The following is a 22,128-nucleotide window of genomic DNA, read 5'->3' as shown; positions in this document are numbered from 1 at the left end:
CCATGTGTGGTAGGTTGAATTGTGTATCCCAGTAGGATGTTCTGAGCCCAAATGCATTTCTGTGAGTGTGAACCCAGTGTAAACAGGACCTTTTGAAGATTTCGTTTTCAGTTAAGGTTGGCCCAACTGAATGAGGATGGGCCTTAATCCTTTTACTAGAGGCTTTATGAAGAGAAAGCCACATGGAGGAGCAAGAAGCCGGAGTCAACAGAACCCAAGAGAGAGAGGAAAGGACATCACTGTGTGCACTGCCAAGTGTCAGAAATGTCAGCGACCCAAGGGTCCCTGGCAGCCAGCTGCAGTCTTAAAGGAGAAAGCATCGCTTTGCTAAGGCCTCAGTTTGGGACTTCTCCTAGCATCGAAACTGTAAGGCAATAAACTGAGCCAACCCATCGTGAGGTATTTGTCATAGCAGCCAAGAAACTAAGGCACCATGTTTTCTCCCCAAATTCTGCAGCCTTCTGGGGCTGGCTTGCGGTGATCCTTGGGGTCCTCAGCTTGCTCTATGCCTCCCTTCCCTCCGTGATCCCTCTCCTTGGGTCTGCTCCTCTGATTTTTCTCTGACTTCCATCTGCTGGCTCCTTTTTTTACTAACAGCATCTGAATTTCTTCAGTTTATAAAGGACTCCAGGAATATGGACCAAGGTCCACTTTGATTCAGCAGGACCACACCTCAACCAAAAATAACTGTCTTCAAAAGGTCCTGCTTACAATGGGCTCACACTCACAGGAACACAGATTAAGATCAAAATCATGTCTTCGTCCCGGTACAATCTACCACACTTGTGACTATGTTACTTTACATCAGAGGTTCTTAACCTGGGGTCCCTGAGCTTGAAATGAAATTCAAAAAAACATGATTCTTGTGGGGACATGTTGGTGCAGGTGTGATATATTTATTAAATAATACACGGTACAGTGTGGGCTCAGTAAGGAGTCCGTGGTTTTCACCTGACAGGCAAAGGGGTCTGTGGAACCAAAAAGGTTAAGAACCCCTGCTCTACATGATAAAAGGAGTTTGCAAATGTGATTAAGTTCAGGATCTTGAGGTGGGGAGATTATCCTGGATTATCTGAATAAAAAAAGAGGGAGGCAGGAGAGTCAGAGAAGGAGATGTGACAAGACAAGAAGGAGAAAAGCTGTGCGTTGTGGGGCCATCAGGCAAGGGGTGAGGATGGTTTCTAGAAGCTAGAAAAGGCAAGGAAATAGGTTCTCTCTCTCCTAAGGCCTCCAGAAGGAACACAGGCCTGCTGGCACCTTGAGTTTAGCCCAGTGAGACCTGTACTGGATTTCTAACCTCCAGAATTGTAGGATAATAAATTCATGTTATTTGATGGCACTTAAATGTGTAGATATTGTTATAGCAGTAATAGGAAACTAATACACACATGCTCTCCAGTTCGCCTCAGGGCCCACCTCTTCCATTTTCTTTTCAGTGTTCTTATTTCAGTTCCTGCCTGGCTCCTTTAGCTCTAGAATTTGTTCTCCTGCTTAAAGGTCCTTCCCCACTCCCAGGTCACAGATAACGGAATGGAAAAATGAATCCATATAAAGATATTCCTCTCAGGAGAAGCACACGCATTTTAGTAGAAGCCTTCCTGACACAGTGCTTTTAACCTTGGGTACCACTAAAGTCAGCAAAGAAGCAGCTTTCAACAGGTAGAGTCTTGACCGAAAGCTGAGGTAAGGCCAGCTAATTAGAGGCCCTGAATGTTGGGATGGCAGTTTAGCACTGACCCAGAGAATCACAGGGTACCTTCAGAAAATCCTGAGTAAAAAGGTAAACTGGCTAAGCAAAGAAACAGAAGTAAAATCCCTTTGAAAGGGACGGACATCCATTTTGTTGTGGCCCTAACATATTCCAGGCACTAAGGTAGATACTGTGCATTAATATTATCATTTGATTATGCAACAGAATTGGGAAGAATATATTTGTATCCCCAATTGCAGGTGAGGAGGTTGAAGCTCAAAGACGTTAGTGTAGTAAGCGTTGGTAAGTAGTAGAACTGGTTTTGTATATCTCCAAAGCTATTTTATTAAAGCTTCTCTCCTCCTCCTCCAGAGTTTAACAGGGCACAGAGGAGGGATGTACTGAGTGGGAAGAGGCTGGATAAGGGAAGGCCAGCCAAATGCAGCCCTGAGGGCCTGGAGGACAGAGGATGGAAAAATGAAGAGGAAAGATACTCTACTTGTTAGCCTTGATGGAAAGAGAGCCACAGGATAGGACCGAGGTAAAGATGATATGTTGAAGGCCAAGAGAACGATGGTATCATTGGCAGGCATTAAGCAAGGAAGGAGAATACGTTTGAGAGTAAAGATGGCCCGTGGGAAGCAGAGAGAGCTCCAGCTGTCCTTCCAGCAGCTAGTAATAAAAGGAGTCATTAAAAATTAAAACAAAAGCCTTAGGTTAGAAATCCTTGAATTCATACCCAAAGATATATATATATCTGCTTTTTGGCAAACATGCTTTTCTTTTGTTTTCCAAATAGTTCAAAGAGGATGGAAGCCATGGTGTCATTCTGTTTCTTTACAGCCTGCTCTTTTCCAGAACATTTGAAAGGTAAATTCTACAGCTGTTTGCTCAGATATTTCCTATACAATCTGGAATCACATAAACAATATACTCTTGTGTTGGGAAATATTTTCATCCGCAGTATTGGAAACAAGGGTGCAGTTTTTCTCTCTTCTATTGATGTGCCCTTTTCAATAGTTGATCTGGTGATGTTAATGGGCAAATGGATGCCATAGTAAAGTGTGAATCTGCTTTTCTAATATACTAATAGGATCCTTCTTGTGGTTATAAATATTGGCAGACAACACCCAAACTTATTTGTACAATTCTCATAAATATATTTTATCGTTATCCACAAATATTTATTTTTGTCTCTGTGACATGCAAAGCCCTATTCTTGGCAATGTGGGAGATACAAATAGGAGGAAGACACAGCCCTTGCTCCCTGCAGATTCCAGTCCACTGGAGAGACAAGACCCAGGTAGTACCTGCCAAGCCAAATGAGGCATAAAGACAATGAGTCTTAGTGGATTCCAGAGGAGGTAGGGCCTCTAGGTGGTGGTCAGGGAAGTCTCCATGGAAAAAGGAGACTTTCCTCTGGGACCTGAAAGAAAGGTAAATGTTGTAGTTTGTTAGGCTGCCGAAAGCAAATACCAATCTGCTCGACAATGGGAATTTATTAGCTTACAGTTTGGAGGCTGAGAAAAATGTCTAAATCAAGGCAGCATCAGGTGATGCTTTCTTCCCTAAGACTGGCTGCTGGTGATAGTGGACTCCTCTGCCACGTGGCAAGGCATGTGGTGGCATCCACTGGTCTCTCCCTTCTCTTCCAGGTTCCGTTGCTTTCAGCTTCTTGCTTCCATGGCTTTCTCTCACTGTCTGAATTATATTCTCTTATAAAGAACTCTAGTAAGAGGATTAGGACCCACTTGGGTCATGCCTTAACTGAAGTAACCTCATCAAAAGGTCCTACTTACAAGAGATTTACACCCACAGGAATGGGTTAGCTTTAAGATCACAATTGTCTGATCTTCAAAAAGTTTCAAACCACCACAGTAAACTTTTGAGCAATAGGGAGGGAGATAGAGGGCTCCCAGGAGGGAAGGATGACAAGTCCCGAAGCAGTGTTCCTGGAACTTGTCTTTTGTACATCACCATTACATTTTTATGATCTATATCATTATTTGCTTAACAATTTTTTAAAAATTAACACACATTTTAATCTCAACCTCTTCCTAAAAATCAATACCTTTTATATCATGCTTTTATGTGTGCTAAAGGTAATATATTAAAATAAACAAATCAGTTTTAAAATTTAAATGTTCGTATCTGTATCACCTAACATCATACCATACCTTGGGAAACTCTGCCCTGAGTTATAGCTGATGCTACCACAGCATTCACCTGATTGACCCAAGTCCTTGGGTCTTGTCCACAGAAGGGCATGAGGTCCCGGCCCGTGGATAGGTTTGTTAAGAACACATCCAGCACCTCCCCCATGTCACCGCAGGAGCCACACCCCACCTTGACCTTCCGTTCTCAAGTGTAGGGCCGAAACTGCTGGCCCCCGAGTAAGAGCGAAAGCTGCCCTTCTGCAGCCAAGAAATGGACTCAACTCCCAAGTCGGTGATTTTCACTGAAACAGCCGTTTCAACCCAGACTTGGGCCAGCACGCTCTGGTGTGGCCATGTGTCACTACCCTAAGTGTCTCTTGTCACACAGAGTGTTATAGCTTGAATTGTGTCCCCCAAAAAGACATGCTGAAGCCTTTCCCCACCCCAGTGTTTCAGAATGTGGCCTTACTTGGAAATAGTTACAGATAGAATCAGGCTAGCTAAAATGAGGTCCTACTGGAGTAGGGTGGGCCTTTAATTCAATATGACCGGTGTCTCTAGAAGAAGAGGAAATTTGGACACAGACCAGAAGAGAGAAAAGAGAGAAGATGACCATGTAATGGAGACAGAAACTGGCCCAGTGGACACCGTGGCTTCAGACAGACAGCCTCCAGAAGTGTGGGATAACACACCTCTGTTGTTTTAAGCCTCCCGGTCTGTGGTGCTTTGCTATGGCAGCCCCGTAACACAGCAGTTGTTTGTGCCAAACTAAGGCATGGCGCAAACGGCGCTTCTGCTGAGCCCAGCGTCCATGCAGAGACATACATATGCAGGGATCCTCACATATGAAACGCCCACATCGTCCCCCCTCCTCCCTCACCACTGATCACTCGGGTCCCCCGTTCTCCACCCCCAACTGCATCCATAGCTTCTGCCGTCGCTGCTGTAGTCCCCGTCTTAGACGCCTACCCAGCCAGAGAAGGAGACGCGCCAGGCACGTGTGGGGGAGAGTGGTGGGCCAGCCCCGCTTACTGCTGCGTTGGTCGGGTGGAGGGAGGCAGGGCTGCAGGATCTACGTACAGTCATCGTCTCTGACCCACTGCCGGGGCTTCTCCCGTTCTTCAGGCTTCAGAAGGACCTCGATGTCACCACCCCTCACCTGTTACAGCCGACTGCCGGAGGCTTCCTGTGCAGGCAGGTGGGTTAACTCGGCCTTTCTATGAGAGAGTCTGAATTAGACTTCCTTTCTAAGTAAGTGTATTCTCCCCTTCCACAAAGAGTGATCAAGCTATTTTTGAATGCCTGAAAATGCTACCTTGACTTTAGTATTACAATCTGTCTTTCAGTTTCTATTACCTTCGAGACCCCCACATCCCTGAGACTCTAGAAACATTTAAAAATATCTTAACAAGACCCACCAGGATCCCCTGGTATCTGATAGAAAAGAACTATGAAAGCATCTTAACTTCAAGTTTCTTTAAAAACCACAGCTGTGGAAACTGAAGTGTAAAAGAAATTTAAAAGGAGGAAGGGCATTAAGATCAGAATGGGGCACATGGGAGTTATGGGGCATAGTTTAAGGAAAAAAAAATCAATACACCATGGTTTTCACTCTACCAAATATTTATGACTTATTTTTTCAAGAATGATGTCTTTTTGCAATTTCATTATTTTCAGTAACAAATGGTAATTTAAAAAGTTTTCTTTTAAGTGAGAACATTTTAATTTAAGTCCCTGTTCCGCTGCTACCTAAAATGTTAATATTTATGAAACATGCCATCTAGGCGGTTCTGAACCTGATTTTAACTGGAAGAGCAAGTCCACATGTCTTTAATGGCTATCAAAAAGGAAAGTCTCAAGAACTCTTACGTGGAGTCCAGACCCGCAGTGACGTCGGCTATTTGCAGTGGGGCCGGGACGCTTCAGAGGACAACAGACTCTCGCAGGTGAATGTGTTCCCGTTCTCAACCCCACAGCCAGAATGTCGATAGCGTGAGGGGTTTTTTTGTCTCTTCATTAGGGCAATTCAAATCAGACCTTCCATCCTCCACAGATATATACAAGCACCAGACTTTAAGGGTCTAAATGGAAAAATCGGAGTCTCTTTGCCTCATATTTTATTTAACAAAGTATAGGTAAATACAAGTAACAGGCAAATAAGTCTCTTAAAACAATGTATGGACTATACAGATGAAAAGAAAATCCCATTTCATTCTTCTGCTGCTTCAGGCTCCCCTCCCAGAAGTAAATGCTGTCAGCCATTGATGGGTGTCCTCCCAAACCTTTATTTATGCAAATAAATGTATATATTCTACATTTTACTCAAAGTTTTTTTGACGAGAAGAGGGCGCCACTTGTGATACTCCTCTCAAAAAGATTTTGGCTCAGGGGATTTAAAACCTCTGATAACCAGAAAGTAAAATGTGCTTTTGAACAGCACAACCAGAAAATTAAGACGTGATTCTGCAAAAACAACCAGGAGAGTGAGAAAGCAAATGCCCCCATTGGAAACCACACTGCAAGGGTGCTTCTGGGATATGTTCACAGAGGTTTTTTCATCCTACAACCCCAGGAGGGGAAGGCATTGTATAAAAAGCAACAATTGCCTTGTAACCAGTTGGGATTTCATTCAATAGGATGGTGGCAAAACCATCCAGCCCCCCACTCCCAACCTCTCCCAGACACTAGCACCAAACCAGGTCTCTACTGGGCAGCACACATCCTAGCTTCAGCTCTCCAGGTTCCAGTTCACAACACTGCCTGTGTGCAGGGCTTTATACTTTACACACAGCTACTTTTTAATTTTTTTTGTAATTTATATTTCTTAGAGACATTGTAGGTATACAGAAAAATCAAGTATAAACAGAGTTCCCAAATACTACCCTATTACTAAGACCTTGTATTTGTGTAGTACATTTGCTACAATTCATGAAAGTACAGTTTAATAATTGCCTATTAACTACATTAGGGTTCACGGTTTGTGATGCACAGTCCTATATTTATTTTTTAAATTTTTGTTTGAGTAACATATATACAACCTAAGATTTCCCCTTTTAACCACATACAAATATATAATTCTGTTCCATTAATTACATTCAAAATGTTGTGCTACCATTACCACCATCCATTTCTGAAACATTACCCAACCCAAACAGAATTGAAAGCACTAACTCCCAATTCTATATACCCACCAGGCCACTGGTAACTTATATTCTGAATTGATGAATATGCTTATTCCAATTTTTCATATCAGTGAGGTCAAAAAAATATTTTTCCTTTGTGTCTATCTTATTTCACTCAAAATGGTGTCTTCAAGGTGCACCTGTGTTGTTGCATGTATCAGAACTTCATTACCTTTCATGGCTGAATAATATTCCATTGTACGTATGTATCACAGTTTATTTCTTCATTCAACATTGACAGACACATGGGTTTGCTTTTCTCTTTTGATGTTTATGAATAATGTTGCATGAATATCAGTATACAAATATTTGTTTGACTCTCTGTTTTGAGTTCTTTGGGATATAAACTTAGAAGTGGGTTTGCCAGCTCATATGGTGTTTTAGTTGCTAAAGACTGCTGAAAGAAATATACCAGAAATGGGTTGGTGTACAAGCTACTTTTATATCCATGCTTTGTCCATCTTTCTTCCTACTGTCTGTTCCAGCTACCATGTGCTATTTATAAAATCAGCATCTCATAATGTACATTTTATGTGTCTGATGGCATCATGAAAATAGTGTTTGACAATAGTACAAATGACATATTTTGTTTTAAAAGTTTGTTTATCATTCCTTGAGTTGGTAATTAGGGTTCATCATAGAAAAATGAGAAATAACAGAAAAGCTAAAAAGGAAAGAAATGAAACCAATTCTATTGCCCAGAGAATACTACTGTTAACATATGGTGGGTCAATTCTTCCTTCTATTTTTCTTTCTCATACAACTATGTTCTACTCTACTCTTAAGAAACTTGCTTTTCTCATTGAACACAAATATCTTCATATGTCAATGAATATATGTCCTTCCTCATATTTAATGGATGCCAAATGTTCTATTGTATGAATGTGAAAGACTATACTTTACCACATTCTGGATAGAGAATTGGTTTGTTAGTATAAAGCTCCTAATCACTTGTTCCAGATAATTTGAGAATTCTTCTTTCATCAGGATTATATATGTGTGTATGTTTGTTTCTATGTGGGTGTGTGTAAAATGAAGAGGAAAACTAAGCCAGAAATAGGCAGTATGTAGATTCTATTTTATATACTCTTCTTTTCTTTCAACCATGCATGGGTCACTTGGTATCCCTGGTCAAGAATTCTGTCTCTAGCAGAGCCCAGTAACATTCCAAGACAGTTTGGAGAAAAATGGAAGGGTGCACTGGGGCAAGTTTCAAGGGGTGGGGCCACAATAATGACAGCAATCATTTTAATTGCTTTGTCTATTATTACAAAACTCTTTCACAATATTTTTTCACTCCTTCCTCATTACAAACCAGGAAGACTTAAAACAGCTCCTCACATCAAAGTCATTTGAGTAGGTAATTTGCAAGCCTGACCAGATCTCTGTTTCACCTCTACTATTATTGACAATATTTTCCTCTACATCACCTCACTTTAAAGCTTGACTCTAACCTTTTCTGCAGCAGTAACAAGAAATGGGCTTGATGTGCTGGTTAGACTTTTTCCTAGTATGCATTTAGATAAACAAAGCATTAATTTTTGTTACATTTCCCTCTATGCCACTCTCCTGCCACATGCCACACCAGTGGGCCTCGTACCACCCTCTGGAAACCTGGTGTAATTCGCTCACAAATTGGGAGCTCCCACAGCAAGCAGGAAACAACTCTGGCCTAGAAATCAAGAGACTTGGTCGGACGCCTTGCCCAGCCTCTCATACAGGAGTATGGCTTGGGTTGGTCCCTTACCCACTCAGAGTCTGTGTCCCCCTCTGCAGCCTAGGGTCCTAACACCTGCCCTCACCTGTAGGATAAGGGTGGAGACCAAGTGAATTCTAAATGCCAAAGCCCATGGGAAAACCAAAACGTCTATACACGTAAGGCGTGACAATAGATGATAACAAGGAATAATATTGTAGTGCTTTCTTCAGCCATGTTCATTCAGCATCTACCAATTTTGAGACTCTGGGTCCAGAAAGAGAGCTGTCCTATGTGGGCCAATGCATGTGCGTGGCCCAGCTCCTGCAGGGAGGGTACAGGCAGTAAATGCTAGGAGGTGGCGAGCTCAACCCTGGCTCACACTGGAATCACCTGGAAAGCTTTTGAAACTCTCAGCGTCCTGGTCATCCTCAGGGTGGTGGCCGCTGCATGGGCATGGAACCTGTGCTCCCGCCTGGGGCCCCTGCCCTTGGTTTAATGCTACACTGCCACCGTCCGGAAATTCTTCATGATTTTTAAACAAGGGGCCCCACATTTTCATTTTGCATTGGAGCTGCAAATTATGTAGCTGGCCCTGCCCCAAGAGTCTCTGTTTGAATTGATTAGGGAATATGGGGGAGGGGGGGTGCTACTGGATTTTGAAAGGCCTCCAGCTGATTGTAATGGGCGAGCAGGGCTTCTCAGCCTCAGCATTTCTGACCTTTGGGGACGGAGAACTCCTCGCTGTGGGATGTTGTGCAGCATCCCTGGCCACTTCCCATTAGACACCCAGTAGTGCCATACTTTCTAGTTGTGGCAACTCAAAATGTCTCCAGATATTGCCAAATGTCCCCTGGGGGTGGGGTGGGGTGGAGTCGCCCCCTGGCTGAGAATCACAGCTCTAAAAGAAGGGGATAAAAAATTTTCTTCAGGCTTAGCTGATTAAACCTATGGTCTGTAGAATTGGGAAACAAGCTATTTCAACTGAACTTATAAGGAGTATCTTCTTTCAATCAGCATGAGAAAAAACAGGTTTCTGTTCTTTTTCAACATTTGCAAGGCTTTGGGGACAAGTTTTGGACCTTAGTTTAAGTTAAAAGTAAACAGGTAGGGAGCTGATGTGGCTCAGGCAGTTGGGCACCTGGCTACCACATGGGAGGTCCTGGGTTCGATTTCTGGTGCCTCCAAAGAATAAACACAATGAGCAGATAAAAGCAAAAACAAAAAAACAAAAAACTAACAAGCAAGAACAACGAGCAGACAATGAGAAAAACAGCAAGCAAAACAGATGAGAAAGCCATCAGCAGGGGTGTGGGGAGGGGTGGAGAAAATAGGTATTTCCTAAAAAGCTTCTTAGTTGCTCTGAGAAAAGAAAGAGACTATACCAGGAAAAAAAGAGTCAAGAGACCAGAAGTCCCAGGGATCCAGTTCTACCACTTTCTCTGGATCACATTTCTTTCTCCACAAGTTAGCTCAGACTAATAGAGCTGCTAAATCATGTTCTAAGGAAAATTACATGCAGAACCTAAAGTATCCTGTAGTAATAAAGTAAATGTTTGCCTAGACCTTAGAGTCAGCCAAGAGGCCTTGATGCAAAGAGGAAAAAAAAAGAGTTTTTCTCCTGGGAAGAAGGCAAAATGTACCAGACACCGGGACCACCAACCAAATATTTGCTTACAAGTTGGAAGTGGGGCAAAGGATGGAAACTACTCCGGTTTCCCTTTAAAATCTACATAGAATCAAATCTGCAATGTTTCAAACTTTTTGAAAAAGGTAGCTTTCCATGCTCCTTTCTTGGACTCAGTGCTCCTTTCCCAGGGAGATGCCTATGAATCCTGAGATTCCTATCCTCGGTGAAAATTGCCTGAAATTGTACTCTAAAGGCTTGATACCCCGAGGATGTTTATTATGTTGTCTCTGTTTTGCAATTGGAGTTTGGTTTCAGAACAAATGTATTAAAGAGCAATTGCAGGCTGATGGTTAGTTTTCTTCCTTGAACTGCTGAGATATTTGAATATCTTAGACACATGTATGTATACCTGTAAAGTAGATTTTATCTGAGAGTGCTTTTTATTCTTTCCATATCTGCTCATTATCTTGTGATTAAAGCACTCCAGAATTCCATGCGTATTATTAAAATAATTATGTACACACACGTATGTTTCTCACCATCCCTGACAGATGGCATCTGTGAAGCTTACCTATTCAGTGCAGTTCTAAGAGCCGCCAGGCACAGAGCACCTACTATGTGCTGGGCTCTCTACAAACCACTTACCCTGCTTTCTTATCTTGTTTAAGCATCATTTCCACTCAGAGTTATCACCAGCATTAGTTTAAGTCCTGTGACTATTGGCTGATTATTCATTTTAGAGATCAGAAAGGGTGTAAGAGAGAAAGGTATGAGAGAGAGCTGTAGGAATCTGTCCACTGCCGCCAGCCAGTTCAGTGGCAGGGCAAGGTCAGGCATCCAATTCTATCTCCCTTCCAAGCCCACATTCTGTCCACTGTGCCACACTGCCTGTCATTTCATCTCTGCTTCTTTACTGATAAAGTAGTAAATATATAGATATTAGTTCTCAGACTTTATCGTAAGGGCTTTAAAATGATCTCCTATGGGTACACCGATGTTGGGCTGTAACATTCAGATAATGCCACGATGGTGACCAGGGTTTAGAATGCATGCCACGGCTTCTAGGTTGGAGCAGTTCTAAGTGTGAGTTGGCGTGAATTGCGGTATTTGGAGGCAGCACACTCTCTGAAGTGTCTGCCCCCTTTGAGTAGAGCTGCTTCTGTCAGGGCCTTCTCGGCTCTGGGAGCACAAACTCGGTGCTACTGAGAGCACGCTAACATGAAGACCCATCTGACTGCAGTGTTCCCAGAGGCCCAGTCTCTCTCAGTATTCCAGCAGAGAACCAAAACACGTTGCAGAGCAGAGGTTTGCTTAAGAAAGAGCTGTTGAGTTTCCAGAACAGTGCTCTAAGTATCCCAGATTGAAGAGCCCACCCCAGACGCTTCCCTTCCTTTCTGCTCCAATCCAGGACCTATGAATGTGCCAAAAGGGTGTACGAGTGCTTTATGGGTATTTAGTGGCTAGTGCCCACATTGGTGCTATACATATGTATGTTCTGATAATAAAAACTTAACAAATATAAGAAAGATTTCTGAGTTTGTAAAACCCATCCCAACCCAAGTGCTGCCTTACAGCTAGATAGATCTGCTGTCAAGGTAAAAACCATCCTTCAATGCTGTCCCTGTCTTCTCTAAGGAAATCTTGTCTTAGTCTGTGATAAAGTTGCAGAGATTGCAAAAACATGTCTCTCAGTCCCAAAGTCACAGCCCAGTGGGTGAGATTAAAAAAAAAACAAAAAAAAAAAACCCAAACAGATGGAAGTTCTGTTAGATGGCGTGGTCCGGCCCCCAGAGTCACCAGGCTGATGGCGCGGGTGGGACGCAGCCGGCCACCCGCCGGATGAGGCACTATTCTGAAGCCTCCCTGTAACTTTTCTATTTCAAGGTACCGGTTTGAGCATGAGGTTCCAATACCTAAGTAGAGAACGTAAAGCAGTTTGAGTCTCACACCATCTGGAAAGCCTTAGGAGGTTCACATTATCTTCGCACCTGCCACCGAGAAGAAAAATCAACTCTGATTTTTAAGAGGGACTGAAGCCATTTAGGCCCTGCCGGAATCACTCCCACGGGCAGCCCCGGCAGCGCCTGCCAGCATCCCAGCTACAACCTTTTCTCTTTCTACCTTTTCCCTTAAAAGTGCCTGCTAGGAAGAAATCCAACCACGAAAGTAGCAAACGAAGCTCCACCCGCTGTATTCTCCCACTAAATCACCGAGGCAGCACCCTGCAAACATTAATTTGTCTTTACAACATACCTGCAAACTCCGTGAAAGAGGTTACAGCCACTCCGTTTTCCAGGTGGCGGAGATGAAAGTCAGACCATTAACTGTTCGACATGGGAATTAGCGTCGGGAATCCGGGAAGAAAGCACAGTGTTTTCAACACCTTTCTCTGGTTCAGGTTACCAGGCGGAGGCCTTGGGACTTGCAGGATCAAGCTCATTAATGCTAAGCCACGTTCTCAGCACCATTGTTCTGGACAGCATAGAAAAAGAATTACGTGGGCTCAATCTTTGCCCTCTAGTGTTTAGAATTTGACCATCATTCTTCCTGTCCTTATCATTTTACACTGACTTAAGTGACATATTTTAGGAAAGGCTTGATTTCTGCAAGTAACGCTGAAACTCCTGGGCTTATTACACAACGAGTGAACTTAAAGAGAAAGGTATTTTATTTATAGCACCACTGTATCACAATTTAATTTCCTTTTTACCATGGCAACAGGAGGCAACAGGCACACATTATGCAATGGTGGAATCGCACCAATAAAATATATTTAGAATCCTGCTTTTGGGGGGTAGGTGGTAAACGGTGTCTAACCAAAAGCAATAGGAATGCTGAAAACTGAAAATTCCAATCAGACTGACTACGTAGTGTGCCAGGAAAAGAAGGGAGGGAATATTTGCCTGGATTCAGTTGGGTGGTGCTTTGTTTTGTTGTGGAGGACTCGTTTTAAAGCAGGTGTGCTCTCAGCTGTAATCCTAAGGCTCGGCACTTGGAATTAATACCCAAAGTGTCACGAGAGTCATGCATGACATTTTCCTTCAGAGCAGAATTTCTAAAGGCAGGAGAGGCTCTGCCTGCTAACGTGAAATCCCTATATGGTCACTTGGTGGGTTGGAGGCTTTGTACTTATGACTGATCCATTGGCCTCCTTCTCTAACAAAATCTTGACTAGCTCTGAGTTCACAGAAGAAAACTGTCTCAGTCTCCTAGGGCTCCTGTAACAAATTACCACAAATTGGGTGGTCTAAACCAACAGAAATTTGCTGTCTCCTAGTCTGGAAGCTAGAAATCGGCTCATGCTCCCTCTGACACCTGTAGGAGAATCCTTCCTTGCCTCTTCTATCTTCCAGTGTTTGCCAACAAACCGTGGCGTTCCTTGGCTGGCAGACGCGTCGCTCCAAACTCTGCCGTGGTCTTACATGGCCTTTCCCCCTCGTCCGTGTGTCCACATTTCCTCCTCTTGTAAGAAAACCCTTCAGATCGGCTGAGGGCCCATCCCAATGAGTCTGGCCTCATCTTAACTAAGCACATCTTCAAAGATCCGTTTCTCCTCATAAAGTCATATCCACGGGCACGGGGGTTGGGACTTGAATATGTCTTTTGGGGAGGGGGCACAATTCAACCCTTAACAAGAACTGTTGCATAAAGTAACAAAATTGCGATATCAACAAGCCAGGGTATGTTCTCCTGAGCACCAGTTGAATTTTGCCTACATCACAAAGATTCCATGAAACAAGGTATATTAGTATATACACTAATGCATTTACCAAGGCATATTTTATAGGACCTTCCATTGGTTTATAGATCAGTCAGAAGATCAACCTCAAGTTCAAATGGAATGGCGTTTCATTACAAACAATCTTCAGTTTCCTAGTTAGTTTATCCAAGTTTTCCAAACTTCAATTATTCCATGCCCTGCATATCCTATTTTGACTATATGTAATTTTATTACAGAAGGGTGCCAAGCACCCAAGGAGACCCTATATTATAAGAAGTCCCAAGAAAGAAAATGTTTATTTTATGACTTAAGAATGGTTACAAAGTTGTTTGGAATTTGGGGGGGCAGATGGATTCTGGAATTTAAACACATGCCACTACTCCAGTGACACATCTTCTCTGTTTTATTTCCATCGTATTCAATGGGCAGACATGTGCCACGTTTAATATGTGAGGTGGTCATGTTATACTCAGCCCAGGGAGGCTAATTCTAGTGCAAGGAGATGAATAAATCCTGCATCCACTATGAGCATGTGCAGATTGGGGTGCTAGGCTCCCATTCTTTTTTAAACTATCAACTAAGGTGGAGATCTTGTCTTTTAAGTCCAATAATATAATTTATCTGGGGTAGCTAAAAGTGAAAAGCAAGGAAAAAGTCTCTCTCATTCACCCACTCATCCACAATTGAAGAATTTAAGCTAAAGAAAACTAAGAGATACAAATAGAATTATTGAGAAGTCACCATGTCAAGTTATTAGCCTTCAGTAGGTATACAAAATGTGAAAAATGTTCAAATCTGGATTTGCCATATAATAGAATTTGTTCCTGAATCCACAATACAACTCTGAGGGACTGAGAAGAAAGGCAACATTGGATCCTCCTGCTGTAGAAACACCAAGGCTGAGGGTTCCATTAACATGCTCTGGCATCATGTGGTGATGAGTTTTCCCATGTAGTGTATGTTTATCTCTTTAAAATTTTTATATTTAATTTATATATTTAAAATTTTTTAAAATATTGATTTCTATTTGGAATGATGAAAATGTTTTGGTATTGGATGGTGGTAATGGCAGCACAACATTGTGAACATTGGGAAATATATATCTGAATGTGATTGAAAGGGGAAGTGTTAGGTTGTACATATGGTACCAGAATAAAATTTTTCAAAAAAAATCCAAGGAACTGCAGTGGAACACAGTGAACGTGAAGTTAAACCATGGACTAAAGTTACTAGTACAATTATAAAAAGGTGCTTTCATCCACTGAAACATAGGTACCACGCCAATGCAAGGTATTAATAGGGTGGTATATGGGAACCCTGTATTTTATGCATGGGTGCTATGTAATCCCACAACTTCTCTAATAAAAAAAATTTTTTTAACACCAACAGTAGGCATGCTGCCAGTTTTGCCAATGTGCAACCCATAAGAGATTATAGTCCAACTCCTTGACTTTGCCAATGAAGAACACCTGTGCTTAATTCATTTTAAGATTTAGTCAGAAGAGCTCTCTTAACAGAAATAGATTGTTGCCATGGCCCAGGTTCAAGAGCTCAGAAGAGTTTTTTTCCTTTTTAAAATTTATTTATTTTAATTGTCCTTTTTTTTAAGGATAATAGGTCACAAAAAAAATGTTACATTAAAAAATAGAAGAGATTGCTATTTACCCTACCCTCCACACCCCAACCCCCAAAAGAGTTTATCGAGGTTAAAGATTCTTGTGGGGATGGTCTCTTGTTTCCACCCATTTGATGTAGAAGGAGCGCTCCTTTGTCCCTCTTCCCCTCCCCACCTTCTGATTCTTCCTTGCAACTTGTTGATGTAAGCAAGGCTGAGGTCTAACAGTCTTACCAAGATAGAGCATATACCCCCTCACTTTCTCTAATCTCTCAACTCGGACACTGATCTTCAGCCCATACTCATCAGAAGTGCATGAAAATGAAGGAGATGACTATGTAGTAGAGCGGGGTGGAGAACAAACAGGCCAGAGGCACTCAGCTTATCCAGCCACAATGTTGATCTGTATCCTAACAAGGATGGAAGGCCAGGAGCAAGTGGCAGCCCTCTAGGGGAGTGAAGAGAGCTCTGTAGCCAGAACATGCACGCCACAACATTTCACTACCACCCCAAGAACAAATGTAGAATTCATTCACAAAATTAAAACTAACCTGTGTTCTTCTGTGGATGTAGCCAAAAAATATAGTGTTTGACAATAAGGAATTTTTTATTTTCTTTTAAAAATTATATATATATATATATATATATATATATATATAGTAGAGAAGTTGTAAACTTACAAAGCCATCATGTATAATGTGCAGAATTCCCATTCAACACCGCTCCACTAATGCCTTATGATATTAATGAATTTTGATGGCAATCTTTTTTTCTTAAAGACACTTAGATTACAGAAAATGTTACATAAAAAAATAAGGGATTCCCATATGCCCCACTCCCCACATCTCCCACTTTTCCCCACATTAACAACTTCTTTCATTAGTGTGGTACATTCATTGCAATTGATGAACACATTTTGGAGCCTTGCCACTAAGCATGGATTATAGTTTAAATTGTAGTTTATCCTCTCTCCTGCACAATTTTGTAGGTTATGGCAAGATATGTAATGGCCTGTATCTGTCTTTGCAATGTCATTCAGGACAATTCCAAGTCCCCAAAATGCCTTCATATTATACCTCTTTTTCCCTCATCCTGCCTTCAGGAACTCAAGTGGCCACTGTCTCCACATCAATGACATAATTTCTTCCATTGCTAGAATCACAATAAGTCTATAGTAGAACACCAGTAAGTCCGCCCTAGTCCGTATTTTATTCCCCAATCCTGAGGAATTCTGGGATGATGATGTCCACTCCACCTCTCAATTGAGAGGGGGCTTCAATCTCATATGGTTGATGGATGGGACTCTCTTGCTTGCCATTGTAGACTCTCTCCGTTCCTTGGTGTGGTGGTTGTCTGATGGCAATCTTTGAAAAAAATATGTACTTCCTTGCCTCTTTAAGGGTAGGGTGGATATGATTTCTACATTGTGATGCCCTCAGGAGCCACCCAAGTGGCTGCCCTCTTACTACATGGTCTCCTAATGTGGGGATTGTGGAAATCTAATTCCTTAGCTATGAGAATTCAAGGTTCAATCAATAGTTCCCTGGAAAAACCAGATAACAAGCTGGTTAAGAGAGTCAAGTTAATATTATATGGAATATTAAACCAGTACTCTATGCTCTAAGCACATCTTCACTGTTGATCTACATGTGAACTTTCAGATATGTAGGCATTGTATATGTATTATGTATGTGTATCTATACATATCCATATATATATATTCCTCATTTTCTAGTTTTTTTCTACAATCTAAATATTCTGTATTTCTATATTCTTTTCTAATTTATTCTAAATGGTCAATGTTGCCAGAAGTCTGACCATCTGTTGAATGAAATATCGCCCTATCTTGGGAATAGAAGCAAATATACTAGTCAATAGCAAAGACAGAAGTTGTCTTAGTCCACCCCCTCCACTTTTATTTCGGTTTATCTATTTATTCTCTACCTCACTTCAAAACCAGACGAAAGTGTTCCTCTCCCTCCTTAGTGCCACCTTCATTTTTTTTTTTAAAGAAACAACCCTTCAGGAGAAAACGACAACACTACCACCATACCACACCATTTATAAATGTGAATTCATTCATGACAAAGCTTTGGTTTCAAATTTTACCCCCCCCCACACACACCATGCCCTACAGGCTACAAATGCAATGAGAAATCTCAGAGCTGCTTTTTGATCGTGACACTGTATCAGCATCTGTCACAATGTGGCAAAATCTAGACATTTGTCCACACCCGCGCTCCTCTTCCAGGTGGGCAGCATGCTGAAGACTCCCAAATTACCCATTTGGCTGTGCAGCATCAATGGGAATTACAGTGTCCTTTTCAGCACAAACAGGCAGCTCTTATCAGACTGGAAAGTGGAACGTCTCTTTGATCTGTACTTCTGCAGCGGCCAGCCCTCGCAGAAAAAGCCTGTGCATCTTATCATAGGTGAGCATTTCAGACTCCGGGTGCTGTGTGCTTCAAGAGTCAGGGCGACCAGTGCTGAGCGGTTGTGTGTAGATTCATGCTCGCTCTGCAGGAAAACGCTTAGGCTCGTTTCTGAGATGAATCCCAAGGGCCTAAAGCCCAGCGCTGGCTGGAAGGTGGAGATTCGCTTCTCAACCTGCCTTAAATAGGAACAAGCGCCTTAGGGGTAGCGCGGAAGAACAACTTTTAGGTAGGAGGAAAAACAAAGAGTGAGGAATCAACTTTTCAAAAGGGCTTTTGCCCAGCGTTTTTATCTTTGAGCATGAGGTATTTTTCCAAAATATTGGAAAAACAAGGGAGGGGTCTACAATGTACCAATTCTATCCCATTCTGTCAGATGATTAGTGACATAGGTAACCAAACCGATAGTGCATTTCTGTTCAGATCCATTCAAAAAGCACTTTCCCCCCTTAGAATTGACACATTTTATTTGCCTTTGCTCCAAAAATATTACAATATTATTAACTATCATCCATAATTTACATTAGTTGACATTTTCCCATGTAAACCATATTCTTAATAATTTTGTATAAGAACATTCTTACACTATCAATTACAATCTTCACCCACCACCAAAATCTCTATATTAATGTCTAGATTATTCTCTAGCTTCCTTTCTTTTTATATATATATTTTATTATTTATTTATTATTTTTTAATATTTTCATTGTCTTTTTAAAAAAAGATATAGATCACACAAAATGTTACATTAAAAAATATGAGGTTCCCATATACCCCACTTTCCCCGCCCCTCCCCCCATCTTCCCACATCAACAACCTCTTTCATCAGTGTGGCACATTGATTGCATTTGATGTATACATTTTGGAACACTGCTACACCACATGGATAGTAGTTTACATTGTAATTTACACTCTCCCTCAGTCCATTCAGTGGGTTATGGCAGGGTATATAATGTCCTGCAATATCATTCAGGACAACACCAAGTCCCAAAAATGCCCAATTTTCACACCTGTTTTTCCTTTTCCCTGCCTTCAGCAACTCCCATGGCCACTGCCTCCACATTAATGATACAGTTTCTTCCATTGCTAGAGTCACAATAATTCTATAGTAGAACACCAGCAAGTCCACTCTAATCCATATTTTATTTCTGCATCCTGTGGACCCTGAGATGACTTGCAATATGCCAGACATTGGGCTACACTCTAGGAAAACAGTGATGAATAGGGCACAGTCCCAGTAAACTTTTAGGTTTCAGTCCAATGGGAGAAGCAGATGATCAATCAGATCATTTCATTTCATTTCAATTACAACCATCACTTTGCAAACCACGAGGAAAATAGACTAGCCTTAAACGTCTTTGAACACTGGCCCTTTTGTCAAGGGAGTAAAGGCGGTGAGACCAGAAGTTTGCATCTGATAGCCTCGGTTCTATTTCTGGAGCCTTGCTGATGTCTCATTCTGCATTTGGCCTCACAAGCCTGGTTATAAGTAAACTTTCAATATTATAACTAAATATGGAAAAATATCTTCATGACTATTTTATCTATGCAGCCCCTAGTTATTTTTCTTTGATTATGAAAAATAAATATTAGTCCACTCAATTTTGTTTGACATTGACAAATATAGCCTTTAAAATACATTATTGTTTCTATCACAACTCTCTTCTTTGAGGGACACATGGTTTTTTTAAATCATCTCACGTACATCAGGCCTATTATATTCTGGTGCAGAAGCCTTAACAGCCCTCATCCCTATTAAATTCTCCCAACTGTCCTATGAGGTAGGTACCATGGTATCTATTTTCACAGACAAGGAAATCAAGGTGCCCAATAAGTAGTTGTTAGCTGAATGAATGAGACTCAGAGACGTTAAGTACTTTCCCCAAAGCCTCATAGTTCATATGAGACAAATCTGGGTCTGGAATCTGGTTCTCAAATACCTCACTAGACAGCTTCATCCTCCACCAAAAAATGCCAAGTGTACCTCTTAGCAAGCTTTGCAAGGTGATGAGCTCCCTCTTTTCCCATTTTTTACAACCACATCCGATGACCCACACCTGGCTCCACGTGTCACCTCGTGGTGCCGTAAAGTACAATCTGTGATTTACCACCGTTCATATCCCAAAATACACGACAACGCAGGTTAACAGGGGCATAGTGGGTATGGGGCGTCTCAACCCGCCCCCTCCTGGAGCCCTCCCGGGGCGTAGCTGTGTCAAATCCTCCGAGGCCCGGCCGCCCTGGGCGCCTTCCTTGCTGGCCTCCCCGGGGATGGCTGGGGCCCACAGGCTCGCCTTCCTCCTCAGATACTCACTCCCATCTCTGGGAAAAGGGCCAGCATGGAGACAAACGTGGACCAGGAAGCCGGTTTTCTCCAGTTGAGATGGCCATCAGAACCAAGTGGAGCGAGGCCACCGTGCACTGGGAGGGGACCTCTCGCTTTCCCTAAGGAGAAAGCCTGATGTGCAATGGAAGTGGAAGCAGCCTGGGGCACCGCCGGGGGGCAAAAGCCGAAGCTGGGGGAGACCATTTCCTTTCTTCATTCCTGACTCACCAGCCAGAACACTTGGTTAGCTGTTTCTTTTTGTTTGTTTGTTTGTTTTTCATGTTTTCCTCTGTTAAGCCCTCCACAGTTGCTATTGGGATTGCAAGAGAGGAGAACCTTGGACCCTTCCAGTATAAAAATGTAGCAGGTCCACGTGTGGTTGCTCTATAGTGTGAACTGGTTCCTTCATTTCATTCAAAAGAGAGAATGAATAGCTTTCCTGAATGTTATTTCTAAATTATTCTTTTTCAAGTATCATTTTTTCCAGGGATTTTGGACACAGGCAACCAGCTTTTATTTGAGGATGAAGTCTTTGGTCATGCATCATCAGGCTTTTAGTTATGGCCAGAACTCAAGATTTCCCCAAGACTTTCCGGGCTTGGAGAGCATTCCTTTCCGAGGATACATTTCACGTGGCCACACCAGCAAGCTCTTGTTGTTAAAATAGTAAACGCGCTTCCTGAGGGTTGAAGCAGGAACTATTATTGGTAGGTTGGCAGATATAGCAGTTGACGTGGGTTTAAAGTAGTCGAGACAAGGAAGCAGGAGGAGACATTCTTTTTATTGGTGCTGTGTGTGTGTTTCTTTTTTTCGGAAGATGGATATAAATACACAACTAGACAAACAGATAAGCTGAGAAAGAAGTTTGATTCCTCAATAAAAGAAAATGATATAAAATAAAATCTCTTCATACGTCATTGTTCAAAGGGGAAAACAGTTCTTTTTAAAATATGATTTTTTCTTAGCCTGTTAAATGCTTATATTTTTTTCTGCAAAGCAGCACAGAATGGATACATATTCTTTCTAAATGAAGTAGATGGGAGCCATCTAGACATTTTTTTCTACCCACTTTCACAGGCCAGACAACTCACAGACATTGGGTTTTGTAATCTCAAACCAAAGGTTAGCTTCTAAAGAACAACTTTTCTGCACTCGTTGTCCAAATTAATTTGTTAAATGCATTTCCATTTGGCTCAAAGAATAAAGAATGGTTTAATTTATGGAGGATGTGGAAAATGAGACTTCAAGGTGAATAATAAATTATGTCAAAAGAGAAAGCCAATTTGGCTCAGACTGCTGATTACAGTATCTTTCTCATTGATGTTTTCACTGGGGATTTTAAATAAATCATACAAATGAGTTGGGTACCCATAGACCCTGGTTTTTTGTGGTCTTAGTCTAAGCAACTGTTGTGCTTTTCCTTAGGCACTGTTTTTATTTTTATGGACACCGAACTGTATTTCTAACTAGATGCCCCTTTTGGAGTGGACCGATGGAAAGCTTAGAGCCAAATTAGAAACCGTAGCCAGCGCATCAGCGAGAATGCTCTTGGCCCCACGTAAAAAAAGACCTCACTAAAAGTGTCTTAAACCACAAAGACATTCCTTTTGAACAAGATGTTCCTAGCCAGAGGGTCCCTGACTCTGATCACATTCAGCTTCTAGAACCAAACACGACATC

The 22,128-nt window shown here is 41.9% G+C and overlaps 1 protein-coding gene across 1 annotated transcript in view; it reads left to right on the top strand.

Annotated features, from left to right (window-relative positions):
* Positions 1-20,571, top strand: part of MINDY4B (MINDY family member 4B) — a 37,103-nt gene extending 16,532 nt beyond the window's left edge. Inside the window, exons 8-12 of the mRNA XM_058296401.1 lie at positions 2,490-2,560; positions 4,972-5,044; positions 5,631-5,792; positions 17,942-18,122; positions 20,429-20,571. Of these exons, the coding sequence (XP_058152384.1) occupies positions 2,490-2,560; positions 4,972-5,044; positions 5,631-5,792; positions 17,942-18,122; positions 20,429-20,571 (630 nt within the window). The remainder of the gene's footprint in view (positions 1-2,489; positions 2,561-4,971; positions 5,045-5,630; positions 5,793-17,941; positions 18,123-20,428) is intronic.
* The last annotated feature ends 1,557 nt before the right edge of the window (positions 20,572-22,128 follow it).

The sequence above is a fragment of the Dasypus novemcinctus genome, chromosome 4 (assembly GCF_030445035.2).
Source record: "Dasypus novemcinctus isolate mDasNov1 chromosome 4, mDasNov1.1.hap2, whole genome shotgun sequence".
In the NCBI taxonomy this organism is placed as follows: Eukaryota; Metazoa; Chordata; class Mammalia; order Cingulata; family Dasypodidae; genus Dasypus; species Dasypus novemcinctus.
Note: the sequence above shows the minus strand (reverse complement) of the source record. Positions and strands in the feature narration are given on the sequence as shown.